This window comes from Portunus trituberculatus, chromosome 39, assembly GCF_017591435.1.
Source record: "Portunus trituberculatus isolate SZX2019 chromosome 39, ASM1759143v1, whole genome shotgun sequence".
Classification (NCBI taxonomy): domain Eukaryota; kingdom Metazoa; phylum Arthropoda; class Malacostraca; order Decapoda; family Portunidae; genus Portunus; species Portunus trituberculatus.
Window position 1 is genome coordinate 8,503,504 of NC_059293.1, and position 22,043 is coordinate 8,525,546.

General features: G+C 43.4%; 1 protein-coding gene across 2 annotated transcripts; it reads left to right on the plus strand.

The window, feature by feature from the left end:
- Positions 1–340: 340 nt before the first annotated feature.
- LOC123515527 (UDP-glycosyltransferase UGT5-like) lies at positions 341–10,626 on the plus strand. 2 transcript variants are annotated; one of them, XM_045274231.1, is made up of 7 exons: positions 341–541; positions 631–870; positions 958–1,191; positions 9,255–9,419; positions 9,527–9,749; positions 9,864–10,083; positions 10,245–10,626. In XM_045274231.1, exons 1-7 carry the CDS (start codon positions 371–373, stop codon positions 10,522–10,524), a joined length of 1,533 nt encoding a protein of 510 aa, XP_045130166.1. In that variant the 5' UTR covers positions 341–370; the 3' UTR covers positions 10,525–10,626. The 2 variants fall into 2 exon arrangements, with proteins under 2 accessions (XP_045130166.1, XP_045130167.1); XM_045274232.1 differs by lacking the exon at positions 958–1,191.
- Positions 10,627–22,043: the final 11,417 nt, after the last annotated feature.

Sequence of the window (22,043 nt, forward strand, 5' to 3'; positions counted from 1 at the left end):
ATACTCATTAGTCATATATATACGTGTATATATATATATATATATATATATATATATACGTACAGTATATATATATATATATATATATATATATATATATATATATATATATATATATATATATATATATATATATATATATATATATATATATATATATATATATATATATATATATATATGATTTCTATTAGTAATCAAGTGCAGAGCTTGCAGTCGCTCCAACATAACGTGAACGTATTCGCATAGATTAATATATTAAGTTTGTTGAATATAGGAATGTTAGTTTGGTCACGTATTGATAGAGAGCAAAAGATTTAGAAGCAGCGGATGGCCTGACTGTAACACATATCGCCCCACTTTGCTCAGGATGGTGTGCACTGCATGCGTGGTTGCTGCTGCACTGGTGTGGAGCGCTGCAGGGCTGCTTGCTCCCCCTCAGAAGAACTACTCGATCCTAATGCTCATTCCGTACTGGGGAAAGAGTCACAGAAACGTGTTCATGCCTCTATCCGAAGCTCTAGCTGACCGAGGTCACAAGGTGAGTTCTGCTGCTTACAGTGATGGACAACAATTTGTCAAATCACCCGAGTCTTCCCGTCCTTCCCACCACCACCCTCTCTGTCGCAGGTCGTGATGCTCACTATGGTGCCGGAATCGTCCACACACCCGAACATCACTGAGGTTAGCTTCTCCCTGGCGAACGTGAATGTTGATTCTTCGAATATGTTTGATCTCTTGGGTACTAGCATCAGGACCACCTACATGCCGATCATCGCCCGGGAGATGTACAAGCTGCCGTGCGTCAAGAAGTTGTACAAGGAAAGGAAACAGTTTGACCTCATAGTGGTGGACTACTCATTCAGCCAGGTGAGTGCTGACTAGAATGCGCTTACACATCACCACATATATCCTGCTAGCACCAGCACAGTCTCACTGTCACCATGCCGTCCATAGGTGGTGTTCCCTTTCGTGCATGAAGTATTCTACATCACCGTGGCCACCGTTGGCAATGAGCCCTTTCTCAGCGCAGTGATGGGTAACGTCCTTAACCCGTCTTATGCTCCAAGCTTGTGGTCTTCCTACGTCGGCCACTTGTCCTTCTGGGAACGCATGCATAACATGGTTCAACACGTCTGGCCATCCATCCTCTGGAAGCATTGGAACTTTATACCAGACGTGCAGAGAGAAGTTAGTAAGAAGCAGAGTTGTGTATTTCAACTGTCCCTTTCATGTAATTTTTTCTATGGTGAGTAGAAAGTGTAAAACCATTGCACACTTCTTCCTCTGTTGGCGTTTCCTATTTTCATATGCATGGGGTTACATCTCTACTATCGTCTCCACTGGTTCCGGTTCATCATTCACTCCTCTCCGATTGTTTCACTGAGATCTTCCTTCAGTCAGTTCTTACACAGTAGCTTAAGTCTCTCACGTCCATGTCTGCCCTGCACGTCCATCTCCATAATTTTCCCTCCCACGTAATCTTCTCTCTTTTGCACACGTGAATCTATTTGTATTGATACAAGACAATGATGAGCTGTCTTCAAAACTTTGTTCTTCATTCGCAAATTAGATGAAAATGATTAGATTTTGAGGGAGAGAGAGAGAGAAGGTCAGGTAAGGCCCAGAATGGAGGTGAAGCAGAGAAGGTTGAGTGAGAGAGATGAGGAGAGGTGTGAAGAATGGGATGGGATGGGGTACCTGATAGACAGGAGGGTGAGAGAATGCTAAGTGAGATGCAGTCTGAGTCAGATCATGGGCGATATGAGATTGGAGGAGACTGAAAGGGCCGAAATGGAGGGGGGGGGGGATCAGTGTAGGTAAATGTTGATAAGGTGTAAATGTTTTGCTGATAGATTACATATAGGCCAACTATATCATCCCATGTAAAAGAATAAATTCACACAAAAATTACACTAACTAAGTAGATGACAGATAGATTAAGTATTATATAGGAAAGAAGAGAAAAAAAATATATAGAAGAATAGACGCAGAAGACGAGATTTTAAGGCAAATATATAACATCGAAGTAATTATAACAGTTAAGAGGTTAACAAGGAAAGCTAAAAGCAATTATGAGTTGAAGGTGGCCAGCCGGGCAAAGACGGGTTCCAAGGGATTTTTTTCAGGTAAAGAGGACGAAAAATTGAGAAAAAATATAGGTCCTTCAAAGGCAGCAGCCGGAGAGCTGGTTAGTTGTGAGGAAGAGATTAGTAATATTATAAAAGAGTATTTTCTTTCTTAACTTAGATAATCAAGCAGGAAATTCCAAACAATGAACAGATTTTTAGAGCAGAAGAGAATGAGGAGCTGATAGATATTCTCATAACTAAGGAGACTGTAGATCATGAGATAGATAGGCTAAAAAATTCAAGTCACTAGAACCTGTTGAAATGTATCCAAGAATAATTAGAGAATGCACGGGGATCGTCAGTGGGCTGTTAGCATTGGTGTTTAGAATGTTGTTAGAGTCAGGTGAGGTACCCATATTTAAGAAAGGAAATCAAACTCACATCTAATTATAGACTTGTCAGCTTAACTTCAATTATTTTTTGTAAAATAATGGAGTCAGTAATAGCGAAGAATATTAAGGAGTATCTAGATAAACACTGCTTGATTAATCATTCTCAGCATGGCTTTACGAAGAGAAAGTCGTTCTTTACAAACTTTTGAATTTATATAGTAGAGTTTATGGAGCGGCAGATAATGGTTTTAGTTACGACATCTTATACCTAGATTTTAATATAATGTTTGATAAGGTACCACACCAGCGGTTCTTGAGATAGGTTAGGGCCCACGGGATAGAGAGTAAAATATTAGGCTGGATCAAGTCATGGTTAGACGACAGGTGGCAGAGAGTTGTAATAAACTGCTCTAATTCCGAGTGGGGGCCAAGTAATTAGTAAGATGCCACAGGAAATAGTTTTAGGGCCATTGTTTTTTTATATTTCAATAATTTGGAGAGTAGAATTAGTAGTGATATTAGTAGATTTGAGGATGACACAAAGATAGGTAGATTAATTATGTCAGTTTCGGATCCCATCGCCTTGCAGGCAGATTTAGAAAGGATAAATGAACGGACAGACATATGGAAAATGCAGCTTAACATTAACAAATACAAAAGAAATCAACACAATAGGTACATGATAAACAACGAAGCCCTGGTAGGTTCAAAATATGAGAAAGAGATATAGTTAGCTCTGATCTCGGTCTAAGAACACAAAGCACAAAGGCTAAAAGCAAAGGAAATAGTGCACTGGGAAGAATTTTTATGAGTATTAAAAGCAGAATTTCCGAAGTAATATGAAAGTTATGTTTGGCACTGGTCAGACTGCATCTAGATTATGCTGTACAGTTTTGGTCCCCACATTATATAGGAAGGATATAGGTCTATTACAAAGAGCGCAAAGTAGAATGCCTAAAATGTTACAGGAGATGATGGATATTCCATACGAAGCGAGATTGAAGATACTAAATTTGCATTTCTTAGACAGACGTAAGTTAAGAGGGGACCTGATAGATGTATCAAGTGGTATAGGGTTATAACAAAGAGGACATGAGAAAAATTCTTCGGATCAGTAGTTAGGTTAGAATCAGAAATAATGGGTTCAAGCTTAAGAAATTTAGGTACATGAAAGAAATGGGAAGGAACAGGTTCTCTATCAGAGTAGTTTATATCTGAAACAGACTCTTTTCCCTCTTACTTTCTCAATTCTCATTTTCGTTCCAAAGCTGGATGTTGCGTCTAAGTGCGCAAAAAACTTGTCCTACTCTCGTGCCCACGTCCTTGAATATTCCATTTCGATTCAAAAGTTACTACTACCTAAATTTATCTGTACTGTCTAGCTGTCTATCTCCCCTAACTCTTCTGACTATAAGAAATGATTTGACTATTTAACTTCTAGAAATGGAGCACATTCTGTCCCTCTATCCTTTCACAGAGATCTCCGTACTTTGAAATTTCCATGCTCATCACCAAGTTTGGCTTTCCTCTCCCTTCACTGACCATCCTGGTGAACTAGTCTTCAACTTTGCTATCTTCCATGACCTAAAGCAACTGGTTCAACACCCTGCTCGTGTTCCTGACCGTTTTGGAGATCCATCCAACATTCTTAATTTTTTCCTTACCTCTAATCCTTCTGCTTATGTTGTTACCCTATCTTCTCCGTTGGGCTCCCCCGATCATGATCTCCTATCTGTATCTTGTACAATTTCTCCAATCCCTCCTCAGGATGTCCCATAGGGGAGGTGCCTCTAGCGTTTTGCCTCTGCCAGTTGGGAGAACCTGAGGAAGTACTATGCTGATTTTTCCTGGAATGATTACTGTTTCCGTGTCAGAGCCCATTTCTGTGTGCTGAATGCACAACAGAGCCTTCCTTCATCTGAATCTCCTGCATTATATATTTCTGCCCGGAATCACGCGTAGTCTGTTCTTGAACTTAACAAACACGCTTTCTATTACAAATAGAAAATGTCAAAATCTTTCAAACTCCAATTCCTCTTGTGGCTTCTGGCATCTGGCCAAAAGTATCTCCAATAACTTTACTTCCTCATCTTTCCCTCATTTATTTCACCCTGACTTCCATCTGTCTCTGAAGCTGAACTCTTCTCAGGCTTTTGCTAATAACTTTACCTTGGATGATTCTGGGCTTTTTCCTCCCTCTCCTCCTCCCTCTGACTATGTCATGCCTTCAATTGAAATTTTTTGTAATGATGTTTTCCAGGCCCTCGCTGGCCTAATTCCTCGGGAGACTTCTGAACTTGATGGGGTCCCTTCTATTGTTTCCAAAAACTGTGTTTCCGTGCTTGTACCGTGCTTGGACAAACTTTTTCAACTTTGTCTATCGACCTTTCCTTTTTTTCTGGAATTTTGCCTACATTTAGCCAGTTCCTTCAAACTACAGCATTATAGCTTTAATCTCTTCCGTGTCTAATGTTTTTGAATCTATCCTTGAAGATTTTCAAACATCTATCACTTTACAATCTATTCAATCGCTAGTATGGCTTCCGTCAAGGCCGCTCTACTAGTGATCTTCTAGCTTTCCTTACTGAGTCTTGGTCATCCTCTTTTCGAGATTTCGGTGAAACTTTTGCTGTCGCGTTAGAAATATCAAAAGCTTTTGATAGACTGGCACAAAGCTTTGATTTTAAAATTACCCGCCTACGGTTTCTATCCTTCTCTCTGCAACTTTATCTTGAGCTTTCTTTCCGACCGTTCTATTGCTGTTGTTGTAGACGGCCACTGTTCTTCTCCTAAATCTATCAACAGTGGTGTTTTTCAGGGTTCGATACTATCAACCAAACTCTTTCTATTATTCATTAATGACTTTAACCAAACTTTTTGCCCGATCCATTCTTACGCTGGTGATACCACCCTACATCTTTCCACGTCCTTTCAGAGACGACTTCAGGATGTCAACGGGTCACGCAGGGACGCCTCAGAACGCCTAACTTCTAATCTTTCCAAGATTTCTGATTGGGGCAGATAAAACGTAGTAGTATTCAATGCCTCAAAATTCAATTCCTCCACCTATCAGCTCGACCTAACCTTCCAGACAACTATCCCCTCTTATTCAGTGACACTCAACTGTCCCTGTCTTTTACACTGAATATCCTCGTTCTGTCCTTTAGTCATAATCTAAACTGGAAACTTCACATCTCAACTCTTGCTAAAACAGCTTCGATGAAGTTAGGCGTTCTAAGGCGTACCCGCGATGTTTTTCTCATCCCTTCAACTGTTAACTCTGTACAAGGGTTTTATTCGTCCCTGTATGGAGTACTTTTTTTTTCAGGAGGATTTAACTCAGTTTTATTAGGTAGGATGGAATAAAAAAGTTTTCGTCTCATCAACTCCCCTCGTCTGACAGACTGTTTTCAGCCTCTTTCTCACCATTGGAATATTGCATCTCTTGGCATCTCTTGGTATCTCTTATGTTCATGTTACCTGCTCTTCTGATCTTGCTAACTGCATGCCTCCCATCCTCCTGCGTTCTCGCAGCACAAAACTTTCTTCATCTCACCCATATTCTGTTCAACTTTATAATGCAACAGTTAACTCGCAATCATTCATACCTTTCCTTGGTAAATTCTGGAACTCCTCGCCTGCTTCTGCATTTCCAACTTTCTATGATTTGACTTCATTTAAAAAGGTTTCAAGACACTTATCTCTTTCTTTAAGCCAATTCTATCGTACCTGTAACGGGACTGGCAATTAGTTCGTACCTGTAAGGGGACTGGCAATTAGTTGGGCCTTTTAAATTTTTTTTGTTGCGCTTGTCCAGTTTCCTTCAGGCATTAAAAAAACGACTCGGTAATCACATTGTTAATGCTTAGCCAGTGGGGAGCTTTAAAGATTAGACAATTTATGGATGGGGATGAAATGTGGATTTTGATTCTGTTCTGTTCATACAGGGTCTACTACGGGTAAGCCTGACTGCCTCTTGCAGCTTCCTTAATTTTCATATACTGCCTCTTGCAGCTTCCTTAATTTTCATATACTGCCTCTTGCAGCTTCCTTAATTTTCATATACTGCCTCTTGCAGCTTCCTTAATTTTCATATACTGCCTCTTGCAGCTTCCTTAATTTTCATATACTGCCTCTTGCAGCTTCCTTAATTTTCATATATATATATATATATATATATATATATATATATATATATATATATATATATATATATATATATATATATATATAAGGTTGATAGCAGAAATTGTAAATACTAAAGTGCAGGGAAATCACATGGAAGTCTTCATATCTCCTGCTTTATTTTCCATTTTCCAACGTTTCGCCTCAGACAAAAGGCATCCTCAGGGCCTAAAATAGTTAACATATTAAGTATATATAAAGTCTAAAAAAACATTGTATAAAGTCTAGAAAGACATTGTTTGGACATTAAGCTACAATGCAAGCAAAAAAAAAAAAAAATGAATAAAATTACAATGAGTTAAAATACAAAGTAAAAAAAACGAAAGAAAAGAGATCACAACACAACGTCAAAATAAAATTAAAAAAAAAAAAAAATGCACAGAGAGAAAAAGAAAAGAAAAAAAAAATCATACACTAGAGACAAACCTTGAAGTGTGCTGTACGCAGTACAGGATGGAACTGGCTAGCGGGGTGGTATCAAGATGAGAGGAAAGGTAGTGAAGAGAGGTGAAGCAAAAGTTCGAGGTTTCTATTGAAGAGTCCGAAGCCTAGTTGAAGACAGCTGATTATTGAGTTCAGGTTGGAAGTGTTTAATATAAAGTGCCTCAAGAAGTTTGATATTAGTATTAGATTGGCATCTATGGATAATTTTGAAGTCATTAATACCAAAGGGGTGGTCACTATCATGTGAATGTGATCTAATTGCAGAGAAAGAAGGGTTAGATAGAGTTTTATTGGATCTAACATAAAAACCTTTGTGCTCTGCTATTCTGTGTGTTAGGTTTCTACAAGTTTCACCTATGTATCGTACTTTACAGCACGAACAACAAAATTCATATATGACATTAGAGGTGAGATTTGTAGGAACACGATCTTTAAATTTGAAAAAAAGAGCCAATAGTATGACTATTAGTAAAAATAAAGAAAATTTAGTGTCAGGACAATATGATTTTAAGGAGCTGTTAAGGGTTTTCCTAATTGAATAACTGAGGTGACCGTAAAACAGTAACGAAATGTATTTTCTTGTTTTCTCTGGGGTTGTAGAAGAGTCAAGAGGGTTAGTGAATTTATTGTCAAGGAATTTTGAAATAGTAGAGTTAATAACACTACGGGCAAAGCCGTTATTTAAAAAGAAGGTAGTAAGGAGCTTAATCTCCTTGTCAAACAATTCCCAGGAAGAAGTTAGACTGTAGCATCTATATAATAGTGTTTTAATTGAATTAATCTTGAAAAGCTACTGCACGAAAGAGAGAAAATTAATTCCTAAACCAGTAAAAGTAGGTTTTCGATATACAGTGGAGTGAAACTTATTATTCAAACGAGTTAAAAGTACATCAAGAAAAGGTAAAAGTACCATTGTTCTCTATTTCACAGGTAAATTCTATATTAGGATGTCTAGAGTTCATGTAATCTAGAAACATGGGAATTTGTGCAGAGTCCCTAAATAAAACAAAACAATCATTAACATGTCTGCGAAAATAAACAGGTTTGTAAGCAGAAGGGCAATCTCCTAGCCAATTAATTTCATTCAGACACAAGAAAGCATTGGCCAACGTAGGACCCAGACATGAATCCATAGCCACACCGTCTGTCTGAATATAAAGCTTTTTATTAAACAAAAAAGGGGAGTCTTTAACTGCAAGGGGTAAAAGATTGCTAAACTGTGTTCTCGAGAGGTTGCCAAACATAGTGCTGTCCTTAAACAGTTCGTCACAGACTAGGTGTATAGTTTCTTCAAGAGGGATATTAATAAATAAAGATTTAATATCAAAGCTAGCCATGAACATGTTACCAACATCTAGATTACGTATTTCATTTATAAACTGATATGAGTTTTTAAGGGTAAATTGGTTCAGTGATTGGTTCAAGAATGGGAGCTAGATATTTAGCCAAATTATAATTAAATGTGCCAATAGTGCTGAGGATAGGTCGAACAGGATTCGATGGCTTGTGAGTTTTCGGAAGGCCGTATAAAATGCCTGGGGACGAACCACTAGTATAAATGAAATTATATACATCTTTCGAAATAATGTCAAGCTTAAGAAGTTGTCTGAGAAGTCTAGTAAGTTTATCTTCTAATTTAGTGATATAATAAAAAAAAAACATTGGAAGTGATGCATTTAAATTTAGAGGAATCACTCAGAATTGTCTTTACCTTAGAGATATAATCATCTTTATCCATTATAACCGTGCCTCGTCCTTTATCTGGTCTAATGATAACAATTGAAGAATCAGATTTAAGAGAAATAAGCGAATTGTACAGGGCATTAGGTAATTTAAAGAGAACGTTGAGCAGTTAGTATATATATATATATATATATATATATATATATATATATATATATATATATATATATATATATATATATATATATATATATATATATATATATATATATATATATATATATATATATATATATATATATATATATATATATATATATATATATATATATATATATATATATATATATATATATATATATATATATATATATATATATATATATATGTGTGTGTGTGTGTGTGTGTGTGTGTGTGTGTGTGTGTGTGTGTGTGTGTGTATACATTGTGTGTGTGTGTGTGTTTTTTACACCGGCAGATATGGCAACACTTCCCAGACTTGCCGCCGCTAATGGACATTGAAAGGAATCAAAGCTTAACATTGATGAACACCCACTTCAGCATTTCCACGCCTATGCCTCTGCTGCCCTCACAGGTGGAGGTGGGCGCTATGCACTGCCGTCCCGCTAAGCCTCTGCCTCAGGTATCCCCTTCAATGGATGTTGCGTCACATAAAAGTAATGCTGTGGACAATATTGATAATGTCTATGTTCCTTTTTAACAACCTGACGCTTTTATTCTCCCACATAGGATCTCAAGGCGTGGGTCACGGGCGCGGGCTCTGCTGGCGTTGTCTATTTCAGTCTGGGATCCACTGCTAGCGGGATGTCTATACCTTCTCAGTACAGACAAATTTTCCTGGAAGTTTTCCGCAGGTTGCCGCAGCGTGTCCTGTGGAAATACGAGGGCGAGCTGGAGGGCATGTCTGACAACGTGAGGATCAGCAGGTGGCTTCCCCAGCAGGACTTGCTCGGTAAGTAAATCGTACCACCACAGGCACACTGCAGCCTGAAGTCCTCGAATGTTGTGCTGTTGCAAGGAGGTCTGGTCTGGCGCACATTCACCTGACGCGTTCTTTGTACCGTAGCTCACTGCAACGTGAAGGTGTTTATTTCTCATGGCGGTCTCCTCAGTCTGCAAGAGTCTATCTTCCACGCCACACCACTTCTCATCCTCCCCATTTACGGTGACCAGTTCAGGAACGGAATGTTTGTGGACGGCTCGGATGTGGGGCGCACGTTGATGTGGAAGGAGCTCACTGTTGACAGGATCGTCGAGGCCCTCACTGACATCATCACCAACCCTAAGTAGGTTATTGCGGTAGCTACCGTGGCGTCTGCCAGTGTCGTTTTATGAAGGCTAAATGAGAGCTTGGGGCGAAAAGACATGTCTAAAATGAAAATATACCGCAGCGATACATGAGCAGCATTGCCAGGTACTTGCGTCTAGTATGTGTTGCTCTGTGCAGGTACCAAAAGAACGTGGCCAGATTGTCAGCAACCCTAAGGGATCAACTGACGACGCCGCAGGAGCGAGCCGTGTTCTGGACGGAGTACGTGATCCGCCACCGTGGAGCAGTCCAGCTGAGGTGCCCCGCTGCCGACCATTCCTGGGTGGAGTTTCTGTTACTGGACGTGATGGGCCTGCTGCTGCTGGGCCTGCTGCTGCTGCTGTTCTTCACCCGACGAATCCTAAGGGCAATCTCTACCAAAATTTTCGATGGCTATCCAAAGCAGAAAACTGCCTAGAGGCGTCAAACAAGCATGGAGGAGAACATGAGAACACTGGATGTATTACAGGAACGTCTTGCATTTGAATTTACATCGTATGATCTTCAACCAAGTAGTTGAAAAACTGCAGTGCTTCCGTAACATCGAACATAAAAATTGCAATACGTCTGTACCACACATCTGAACAATTATGTTTTAATTTTTTTTTTTGTTAGTTTTTGTGGCAGTTGATCAACCTCTTTTCTATATACAATGAAAAACTAAGAAATGAAAGACAAACATCTTCTCTATGGTTTATAGCCTCTTTCTGGTTGAATTGGACACATAGTCGCTGGCCGCGCCCGCAGTCACGGGATGGCCTTTTCCTTCCAAACATGAGCTGGGAGAGGTGATCGGTAAAGCTTTGCTTTACTTATACTACACTACTTATACACCACTTATGCTACACCTCTGATGTCTCTCTACAAAATCAGACTAGAGTCAAGCTCAACAGGGTCTTCTTTCCCCGCTGTTAAACGCAGGCCCGTTCCCCTGCCTGTGGGTTCGCTAGATAGTAGATAGGGACAGTGGGAATCTCGTTAATCCATTCATGCGCGTCACTAATTAGATGACGAGGCATTTGGCTATTTTTTTTTTTTTTTTTTTTAATGCGCTTCTTTAACTTAGCAAATGCACCCTCAATCCCCTCCCGTTAATTTAAGTTTTTATTTGATTTTTTAATTATAATAGTGTTTTTTAGCCTTAGGGCCTGACTTAGCGCCTTATCAAAATATATGAGATAATTAACCCAATAAATAAATATATATAATTCCATCAGAGTATGTATATAATATATATACATACACAACCTGAGACCTTAAAACCCACAGGGAGAGGGAGAAGCGGGTGCAGCTTCATTTCCGGAGGCGATTCGCCCTTTGTGTATAAGGAGGGCTGCCTTTTCCGTAATGGGTAGCCTACCCCCAGCCCCCAATGTCTCTGTGGGCTCTGAGGGCCGCGACCGACCCCTCAAGCGACCTGACAGTGAGGAGGCGGATCTCCCCTTTTGTGAGACCCCAGGACTTCAGGGTCTCATAAGACTGGCGGGCCATGGATCCCCGCCAATTGATAGTGAGAGTGGAGACCACAGGGGTGTGCTCCGTCTGGCCCCGAACCCACTGGCGGATACTGTCATTGTCATAATAGGACCGCTTCAGTCCGTGGGCTCGGTCCAGAAAATCTCCGGTAGCGGAGTCTGCTACGATCTGGACATCGAGCACCACGGACCGATAACGGTCCCAAATGACCAAGTCAGGTTTCCTGACACCCGCCGGTGTTCGTATAGTGGGTTCTTTAAGAGTCCTGAGGCCTTTGCCGGTCAGCTGTTTCTCCAGCAGCCCCAGGACTCTATTGTGTCTGATGGTCCTTTCAGGGGCCAACCTGGGACAGCTTTGTAAAATGTGGCCAAGAGATTCAACTCTGCCACATCCCAGGTCACATAAGACTGGAGCACCAGGTCTTCCCCTAGAGGCGCGAAGCCTCGTGGTCACCACTCCCAGGCGGGTTTTAGCGCAGAGATATAGGTCGCGCCTTTTAATAGAGAGGAACCATTGTCCACCCAGTCATGGGTAGAAGGTGTAAGATTGGTTCCTCTAAGGCCGCGACCATCGGCAGAGGCATAAAGTTGTTCTCTATGTTGTTGAATCATTTGATCCTTTAGCTCCTTGGCTGTAAGCGAGGGGGTTTGGAGCATTGCCTCTGCCACTCTGGCGACTCTTTGGTCCAATCCTATGCTCAGTCTCTCCAGAGCTCCTCTCCTTAGGATGGTAATAAGGGAGGAGAATCTAGACACCCCCAACCCCCCATCGCGAACCTTGGCATAAAAGGCCGCGTTGGGGGTGTCTTTAGGCAGGTGGAGCGCCTTCTTGAGAAAAGTTCTTATTTCTCTGTCAAATCTCTGGAGAGTCCCCTTTGATGTTTTGCCCAGTACCCTCGGGTACTGGTGCTTGGGGATGAGCATATTCTTAAGGGCCCATAGCTTTTGCTGAGGTCTTAGGGGCCCTTTTTGGATTGCACCGAGATCTTTAATCAGAGCCGCCAGGGCTCTGCGCTGTTCGGATTGACCCATGGCCGCACCAATCTCCAAGCCCAGGTACTTATATGCTTCCCCGGGCTTAAGCGCTCTTATTTTGGTGCCATCGGCGGTAAAGGTGGAATTAGCGTCCACCAGCCACCTCTTTCTCTTTCCATCTCCTCTTATGTTTAGCGTGGCGCATTTGGGCAACCCAATTTCCAGCCCCACCTTTGCAGCCTCCTTGACAAACACATTGAGTGAAGTCTGGAGGCCACGCATGGTGGAGGCTGTCAGCGCCACGTCATCAGCATAAGCGACATAATTCAGAGGGGTTCCAGCTAGACGCGCCCCTACGTCTGCTGGCACTTGGGAGAGTGCCCAGTCCAATGTTATATTGAACAGGTATGGGGATAGTGGGTCCCCCTGTAACACTCCCCTCCTAATGGGACAAGTGTCCCCCATTATGTCCGTGCATGCCTTGCCGTACAGAGTACGTATATACTCTGTTAGTTCAGGAGGAAAACCCCATCGCCTGGTTGCGGCTACCAGGGATGGGTGACTCACAGAGTCGAAGGCCTTTTTGAAGTCTAAAAACGCAACACATAGGTTGGTTTTATTCGAAGTGGCTGAATTTATCATTTCCTGTATAAGGAGGATGTTAGCCGCAACACCCTCCTCTGGAGCAAACCCTTTCTGCTGCTGTGGCAGTGGGGCTGCAGCCATGAGTCTTCCCGCTAATACTTTATGGTAAAGCCTCAATAAAATTGATGTGATGGTGATTGGGCGAAAATCACCCGGCTCAGCAGCCAGTGGCTTTTTGGGGATTAAAGCTGTACGTCCCCTTGCCCAACTCTGGGGTACATCTTTTAACAGTAAACAACTGTTGACGGCCCAACCAAGCCTCGAAGTGCCGAGGGCCTTGATGTCCGATATACCTCGGCCATCTGGTCCGGGGGCTGTTGATGGCTTTGTGGTGTTCACAGCTCTCACAAGCTCATCATCAGTTATCGGGCCAGTGACTCTTAGAGTTGGTCGTATAGCGGTAGGTGATCGTGACTCTGGCAAGGAATTTCTGCCAAAGAGGCCAGCCCAGAAGGTCTTAAGACCGGGCGGATTGGTGGAAGGGCCGTCCTGTATACCCACTATGATTTCCCGGACGGCCCGGCCTCTATCTTGGCGCCACATTCTTTGTATTCTTCTGAAATCTCTTCTTCTTTTGGCCTTCATATTATTAGACCTTACCAGGGCGCCCTCTCCTGGTGGTCTATAGACATATGCACGAGGTGGGCACCACAGGTCAACTTGTGCCTCTACCTCCTCTATGCTGGAAGGGATGGAAAGTCCGAGGGAAGTGGACACATTTTGCACATAAATGCGCAATTCTTCCTCGGAACTTTGGTGGATGGGTGGCTGGCCACCAATGGCACCTCCCCTAGGTGTTGTTGGGGAACTGGAGCTTTGTGCTCTTATCTCAGCCTCAGCGGGACCGGAGGACACCGACCCAGACGCGGCCTCCTGAAGCCGGCCCTGGTGCTGTCGTACCAGAGCTTTGTAAGACTCTGGCCGACGTGCCCCCTTGATAGAATCAATCGTTCTATGGGGAAGCACATGCTCTTGTATAAGTTTATTCATAAACTTAGCACCAGAGTTATCGGCTTCGAAGGCCGCCATCAAGGCCAACTCCTCCGGATCCCACCTCGGCTTACGGCTCCGAGCGCTGAGAGACTCCGCCTCCGCACCATGAAACCGCTCCGGGTGGGCCCGGCGCTCATGCACCCTTCGCCCCTGGAAGGAGGCGAAGTCACCGAGACACACGGGGCACCGGGAAGCAGGCTCCGCCATTTTAAGTATATTCTGTGAGTGACTTTGCGAGTATGAGCAAAATCACGAACAGGATTTTGTATAGTACACAGAAACTGCTGCGATGTTAATAGGCAGTGGAGGGAAAGTATTTGCCGTAATTTAATTTTGGGATCGTTTCCCAAAGTTAAATCACGTTGCCCGACAGGAGGCCACGAGGAGGCTCTTTCCCTTTAACTAGATCGTAATGAACTTCACAAACTGCTTTGTTCGTCTAGTTACTCCCGCCGTTTACCCGCGCTTGGTTGAATCTCTTCACTTTGACATTCAGAGCACTGGGCAGAAATCACATTGCGTCAACATCTATCACTGACCATCGCAATGCTTTGTTTTAATTAGACAGTCGGATTCCCCTGGTCCGTGCCAGTTCTGAGTTGATCGCTGGGCGCCAGCCGAAGTGGGTTTGGAGCGGGGGACGGCTACTGCTCGTGCCAGAAGGCAGAGAGCCGGCGCCCCCGCGCCCACGCAGCCTAGCGCGTTCCACGGAAGGGCCGGAGACACGCCGGTCCGAGCTCTCGGCTAGAGCGGCGAGAGGGCTAGCGTCGCCGGTACCGTGAGTACTCAACCCTCGTCAGGCAACACCGAGCCGTTTTGGCCCCACCGCCGTGCCAACCTCTCAGCATGGCGCTGCGCGGACCCTGCGGATGGATCCCCGACGACACGCACTCCCCCGCCGCGCTGGCTTTTCACTCGCAGACGGCGGAGGGAGACCGGGAGCGACGCGGGGCCCGTGCCGAAGAACGGCAGAGCCCGCGTCGCCTTTGCTACGAACCCGGTTCCCTTGGTCTCCACCGCTGCACCAGCGGGCTTTGACAACAAGGAGTGCGGCGCGGGGCCGCATTTGGAGTGGGTCGCCGCCACCAGAGTAGAGGAGGCACCGTCGCGAGTGGGCGGACATCGGTGGCACGGGAGGAGAGAAGGTACGCGGTGACACCCAACAGCGCACAACTCGTAACCTCTAAGCCCAGTCCAGCGCCCGAACCCAGGCCCGCTTCCCGCACAGGCCCGACTGGCCCGATCCTCAGAGCCAATCCTTATCCCGAAGTTACGGATCTAATTTGCCGACTTCCCTTACCTACATTAGTCTATCGACCAGAGGCTTCTTACCTTGGAGACCGGCTGCGGATATGGGTACGCACAGGCCCGAAACTGGGGTGTCTCGCGCAGGCCGCGTGCGTGCGAGTAACACCGCCGCGAAGCGGGAAACAAGCAGCAGCTGACCCTCGCGGTTCGCCCCATGCAGTTACCTGCCTCGCATGTTTCACGGACCGGCAGTGGTACGCGGGACGCCGCAAGAACCGCGGCGCTCTACGGCAGACCGTGAGTTGCACTTGCGTTCACTTGCATCATCAGTCTCATGTAAAGTTGGTTTGTTACGCAAATGTAGGCGGATATATACCTCTGATGATATTGTAAGAAATTGCTTTTACTCTTTCATACTGCCTCATTTTGAATATTGTCACTCTGTGTGGATCTCTGCAGCAGAGTCTCACTTAAAGCTTTTAGATAGAGCATTCAACCAGATTAAATTTCTTCTTCCTAATCTTGAGATTAATCTTCGGCATCGTCGTTTGGTTGGATCATTGTCCTATTTCTTCAAAATCATGTCTAATTCCAACCACCCGTTGCATTGTCATTTGCCTGCCCCTTCACTACCAGCACGTGTTACAAGACAATCCTTGATCATGAATGACCGTTCCTTGTCTGTGAATCGATGTAATACTTCACAATTTTCCCGGTGTTTTATCCCAGTATCTGCTAGACTCTGGAATACAATTCCCAACGAGATTGTTAATTCTAGTAACATTGAAGCATTTAAAAACGTGTGAATACCTTTCTTCTCTCTGAACTCACTACCTCTTAGATCTCTACCAATCTTCCTATTCTGTTGTTCATTCCTGTTACTTCCTTTCACTTATCGGTGAGGTGCTGCCGCCCACTGGGCCTTTGGGTTTATGCAGTTATGCTTTCCAGTGGGTCGCCTTCATTGACCTCATAATAATAATAATAATAATAATATACTGAAAATATATTTGGATACTGATGTAACTGGTGAGACTACTACGATATCTAGAAAGACCTCACACACACACACACACACACACACACACACACACACACACACACACACACACACTTGACCTTTCACGAGAGAAGGACGTGTGACACCGTCGCTCTTGTAGCGGCCATGGCCAGCCTGGTGGCCCTTCTCTGCTCCCTCCCCGGAGCGCTAGGCTAGATCTTAGTGTTGTCAGCATCAGACTCCCCATGATGTACTTTCTGGGCATTAGTGAACAGTGACAGTGAGTGTGCATCCGTACAATCTAGACAATGTGTGTCCCAATCTACCACTACGAACGTGACTAACTCCTCTGATACAGACGAGTAGCAGGGTACCCACCACCTAACACCATCCAGTGCCTAAAAACACTCAAACTGATTCGGAATCAGTTATCACGAGAAGGCAGAAGTGTGGTTCGTCCTATCAAACAGAAACAGACAAAACAGGCAAGTAGAAGCAAGAAAACACACTCGAGTGGAAATACCTCGCCAGTGGTTTGACCTCCCCTCACTCCTCTCTAACGTGACATTTCTAACGAACAAAATGGACGAATTAATTGTGACAGTGAGATCAACCCGTGCGGACATTGTGGCGATCACTGAGGCGTGGCAAATAGTACCGGAAGTGTGCATGGTGCAGGACTTTCAACTCTTCCACCATCTAAGATCAGAGAGAAGAGGTGGGGGCGTGGCGGTTTATTGCCGATCCACCCTCAGCCCCTCGCACCTCCCGGTGGCTGTTCCCCGGAGTCGAGGTCCTCTGGGTATTGGTGACTCCATACTCCCACCCTCGAGACGCAGCTTCCATCATCCTCTGTGTTGCATAACACCTCCCACGTATCCCCACAGCACAACTACTCACCGAGCACACAATAAACACGGTTGACACTGAGAATGAAATATCCTGCTGCCAAGCTGGTTATCTGCGGAGATTTTAACAGTCTAGATGTGAGTGAAATTCTACACCAGATACACCTAACTCAAGTTGTTTGGTTCCCCACCCTCCAACAAGCCAAACTTGACCTTATCATGACTGACCTACATCATCACTACCACCCCCTCAATCCCTACCCCCCGTGGGACGCAGCACAAATCTCTCCATCCTGTGGTCACCCTCACCCACCACCTCACCCCCCTACTCCAAGGTCATCAAGACCTACCGACCTATGCCTGACTCTGCCCTCAGGATGTTTGGACAGGGGGTAACACTTGGAATGAGGTGTTACAAGTGGAAGACATTCACACCAAGTGGCACAGCTTTGTTTCCACCACATCAGCAGCCTTCCACCACTACTTCTCAGCAAAGAGCGTCACAGTGCACCCATCTGATGCTCCGTAGATGATGCCCCGCATTAAAAGGCTCATCAAGCAGAGGAACTGGGCCTTCCTTACTTGCCCAATACAATACAGGAAACTAAGGAACAAAGTGATACGGGAGATAAAGATAGCGAAAGCTAGTCATTACCCAAACAAAATTCATCAACTCAAACTGACCAATAACAGACAGTGGTATGTATGATAAGATTAAGGCTTTGTTTGGTCTACAAAAAACGGTCCTCTCCTTTTCCTTGTACCTCACACCTCCCCGCTGAGGCAGCAGCAGACGAAATAAACAATCACTTTGCCACAATCTATCAAACACTCCCGCTCCTCCACCCCTCAAGTCTCCCTGCCTACCTCCCTGCTCCCTCCCCTCCTCCTACCGTCCAGATGATAGAGTCTGCAAGAGGATTCTGAAAATCAAGCCTCGGTCAACTACCCATACTGACCTACCCATTAAGATTTACAAAGAATTTGCCCCAGAACTAGCCACCCCTCTGCTCAATAATAAATGCATCTCTCTCTCAGTACTCATGCCCTGTTGACTGGAAAACATCATTTGTTACACCCATCCCTAAAATTGCCAGCCCGCAGTTACTAAATGACCTTGTTGTGACATGGAAATCGAGAAGAAATGATATACGTAAGAGAGAAGATAGCAAGAATGAAGAGATGTAGATGGAAGTAAGAAGGAGAATAATAAATGAAGAAACATGAGAGACACGAAAGCAGGTACCAAAATTATAAGACGCTATCACTAATACGATATATAAGAAGTCCCGTGACCACCTAGGAGAACAACAAGAGGCGGTGAGTCATGGCAAAACAAACACAGCCGGAGACGAGCAGTAGATTACAAGAAGAAGCTTCTGGAACCTTCTCCCCATATCTGGTAATAATCAGAGGTCGCCAGAAGTAAATGATATGGACGAGAGGTCAAGTAACGCGTGTATATTAGGAGGTGTCAGGGAGAGAGAGAGAGAGAGAGAGAGAGAGAGAGAGAGAGAGAGAGAAGCCGAGAACGCCGAGAAGGCGAGAGACGACAGCGAGAGAGAGCTGTCAGACCAGAGGGTCAAAATGGGCGCGGCGCTTATCTCAAGACCAGTAAGTGTAGCTAGGCAGTTGTAATGCAGTCACAGAAAATGTTGGTGTCATATTTTGATAAAGGAAAAAAGGTTATGTGTAGGTTGTGTAGGGTGTTGTTTTTATTGGAAGGTAAATTGTAGGGTGTGTTAGGATGTATCTTATCTTTGAATTTAAATTACGTGATTTGAGTTGGATAACGAGAATATTGTGAAGAAATCTGGAACATTAGAAGAAGTTTAAGTGAAGAGAGAAATGTTGTTATCAATGTAGTTATTGTGTGTGTAATGAATTTGATAATATAATGTGGCAGAATTTGAGGCATTTGAAGGTGGACCTTGCGTGAAGAGAGTGATTAAAATTTCGTGGTTTTCGTGGTTTTCTTTGTTGTCGTAAGGGTCGTAAAGTGTAAATGTTTGTAAATAATATAATTAAGTTAAGTTTATAAAAAACTCAGAGGCGTTCCCTTGAACCCACAAAGCAGTCTTTAAGATTAGGGACGCAACAAGATCGTGCAGCTTGCAGACACGACAACCTCAGGCCAGTCATTATCACACCCATCTCTAGCCTCATCTGTGAAGACTTTGTGTTTGACTGGGCATACAGCAAAATCAGTAACTCCTTAGACATACAGCAATTTAGCAATATCAGAGCCACCTCCACCTCTCACTGCCTAATCAGCTTCCTTGACCTCATTCATAGTCACGGGGACAAACAAAACACCTCTCTAGCAGTTGCTTTTGTAGGCTTCAGGAAAGCTTTTGATCTGGTTGACCACACTGTTGTCATCAACAACGCCATCAGTCTGGATCTTCCCTCTCACCTAACAGCATGGCTGGCTGACTTCCTCACGGGACGCCGGTAAGCTGTACGTTTTCAGAAACACACATCCTTTTACCAACAGCTAACGTGTGGAGTCCCTCAGGGCACCAAGATGGGTCCACTCTGTTTTCTGATACTGATTAATGACGCTCTCACAAACATCCTTCACCACTGGAACTATGTGGATGACTGCACACTGGGTGTGCCACTCGATAACAAAAACCCAAACTACTCAGCACTTCAAACAACGTTGAATAATCTACAGGAATGGTCGGCGGAGAGCAGCATGACAATCAACCACACCAAAACTGTGGTAATGCGTATCTGCACCTCCTCGGCGGCAGTGACCCCCTCCCACCCAAACTCTCCCTGGGTCCTCATCCCCTCCAAGTAGTTCGGTCAGCCAAGCTGCTCGGAGTCACAGTGGACGATCAGCTGACATGGAAGTTACACGTTACCGCCACAGTGAGATTGGGAGCCTACAGACTCTACATGCTGCGCAGACTTAAGTCACTGGGCACACCAGCTGATGAGGTAAAGGGGATATACATCACCTTCATCCTGCCCAAACTTATGTATGCCTCACCAGTGTGGTCTTCCTCCCTCACCTTCACTCAACAGCAATAACTGGAAAATGTCCAAATGAGGGCCTGCAGAATCATCCTTGACCCTGCCTACACTGACTACGATCACACCCTATCTACCCTTAATCTCCCCACACTGGCTACCAGACACCAAACGGCACTTGTAAGGATGGGTAGAGGCCTGCTGCGCCACCCACGGCTACGACACCTCCTCCCCCCGACGCTCCCCAGCCAACCCATGCCACACGACACACAAACGTGGTCGCACCACTTAAGGCCCCAAGAACCGACCGTCGTCATCATAGTGCTATCCCCTCCACGGTGCGAGCCATAAATAGCTAAGTTAAGGATCTAACCTTAAGTCTCCTTCAATCTACATATGTACATTTTCAGTATGTATGTACTGCAATTAATAACAAACCGTATTATTATTATTATTATTATCATTATTATTATTATTATTATTATTATTATTATTATTATTATTATTATTAAACACACACAGAATACCCAATGCAAATTATAATAACAGTATGGAATTAGACGCCAAATATGCCAACATATGTAGTACCTTCAACGATCATTTCTTAAATATGGCAATCACTTCAACAGTAAATGTAAAAATTAACTATGGACATTATTTACCAACAGAACCATACTTCTTCTCATACTTATGTCCGACAGTAGCAAATGTAGTTGAAAAATATTTTAAAGAAGAAAAAGTCTTCCTCGGCAAGAAATGATGAAATGTCACCTTTGGTATCAAGCCTCCATAATATCAGTCCTATTATGTCATATTTCTAATTTGTCCCTAAGAATTGGTATTTTTCGAGATAAACTGAAACAAGCAAATGTTATTCCTATACTCAATAAAGGAAGTAAAGAAGATATACAAAATTACAGACCCATCTCCATTCTCCTAGCAATTACTAAAGTGCTAGAAAAAATAATTACACAACGTTTAATTACACGCATATTTAGAATATAATTAGACAATTTTAAGATGTCAACATGGATTCAGAGCAAACCATTCAACGGACACCGCGATACTTCAGTTTGTTTCAAAGGTCCAACAATTTTTAGGCAACAGATGCCATGTTGCAGGGATTTTTCTTGATTTATCTAAAGCTTTCGATTCATTAGACCATGATATTCTTTTATATAAACTAGGCAATATAGGAAGAAGACATGTCTTATTACAAATATCTTGCTAGTAATTATCTTCACAACAGAACTCAGGCTGTTTATTGCAATAAAATCTTTTCTTCTACTAAAGACATATCCAGAGGTGTTCCACAAGGTTCTGCGCTCGGGCCAATTCTATTCATAATTCATATTAATGACATTGTTTATTCTAGCTCCAAATGTAGCTTCACGATATATGCTGATGATACATCTCTCATTTCATCTGATAGAAATCTAAATACTCTATGCATCATGACCTTAACGAAGTATTAACTAGTGTAAATAATTGGCTCCAGATGAATAAGTTGAATTTTAATGTAGAGAAAAGCAAGTTTACACTCTTCAAAAATAGACCAGTAAAGACTGCGTTTCCCCCTGTCACATTAGAAGATAAACACAAAAACAAAGTATGATACACTAGATTTCTTGGTGTTTATGTTGATGAATATTCAAATTAGAACACCTATTTTAAAGAAGTATGTTTAAAATGATCTAGAGCCTGTTGAATATTTTATAGAATTCGTAGTCATTTTATGACAGATGTTCTAATAAGTATTTATTACATACTC

Bases quoted from the DNA above. Each gene is read 5' to 3' on its own strand.
- LOC123515527 (XM_045274231.1), top strand. From the start codon at position 371: ATGGTGTGCACTGCATGCGTGGTTGCTGCTGCACTGGTGTGGAGCGCT. The intron at 542-630 runs GTGAGTTCTGCT...TCTCTGTCGCAG, and splicing joins TAGCTGACCGAGGTCACAAG to GTCGTGATGCTCACTATGGT. The intron at 871-957 runs GTGAGTGCTGAC...TGCCGTCCATAG, and splicing joins TGGACTACTCATTCAGCCAG to GTGGTGTTCCCTTTCGTGCA.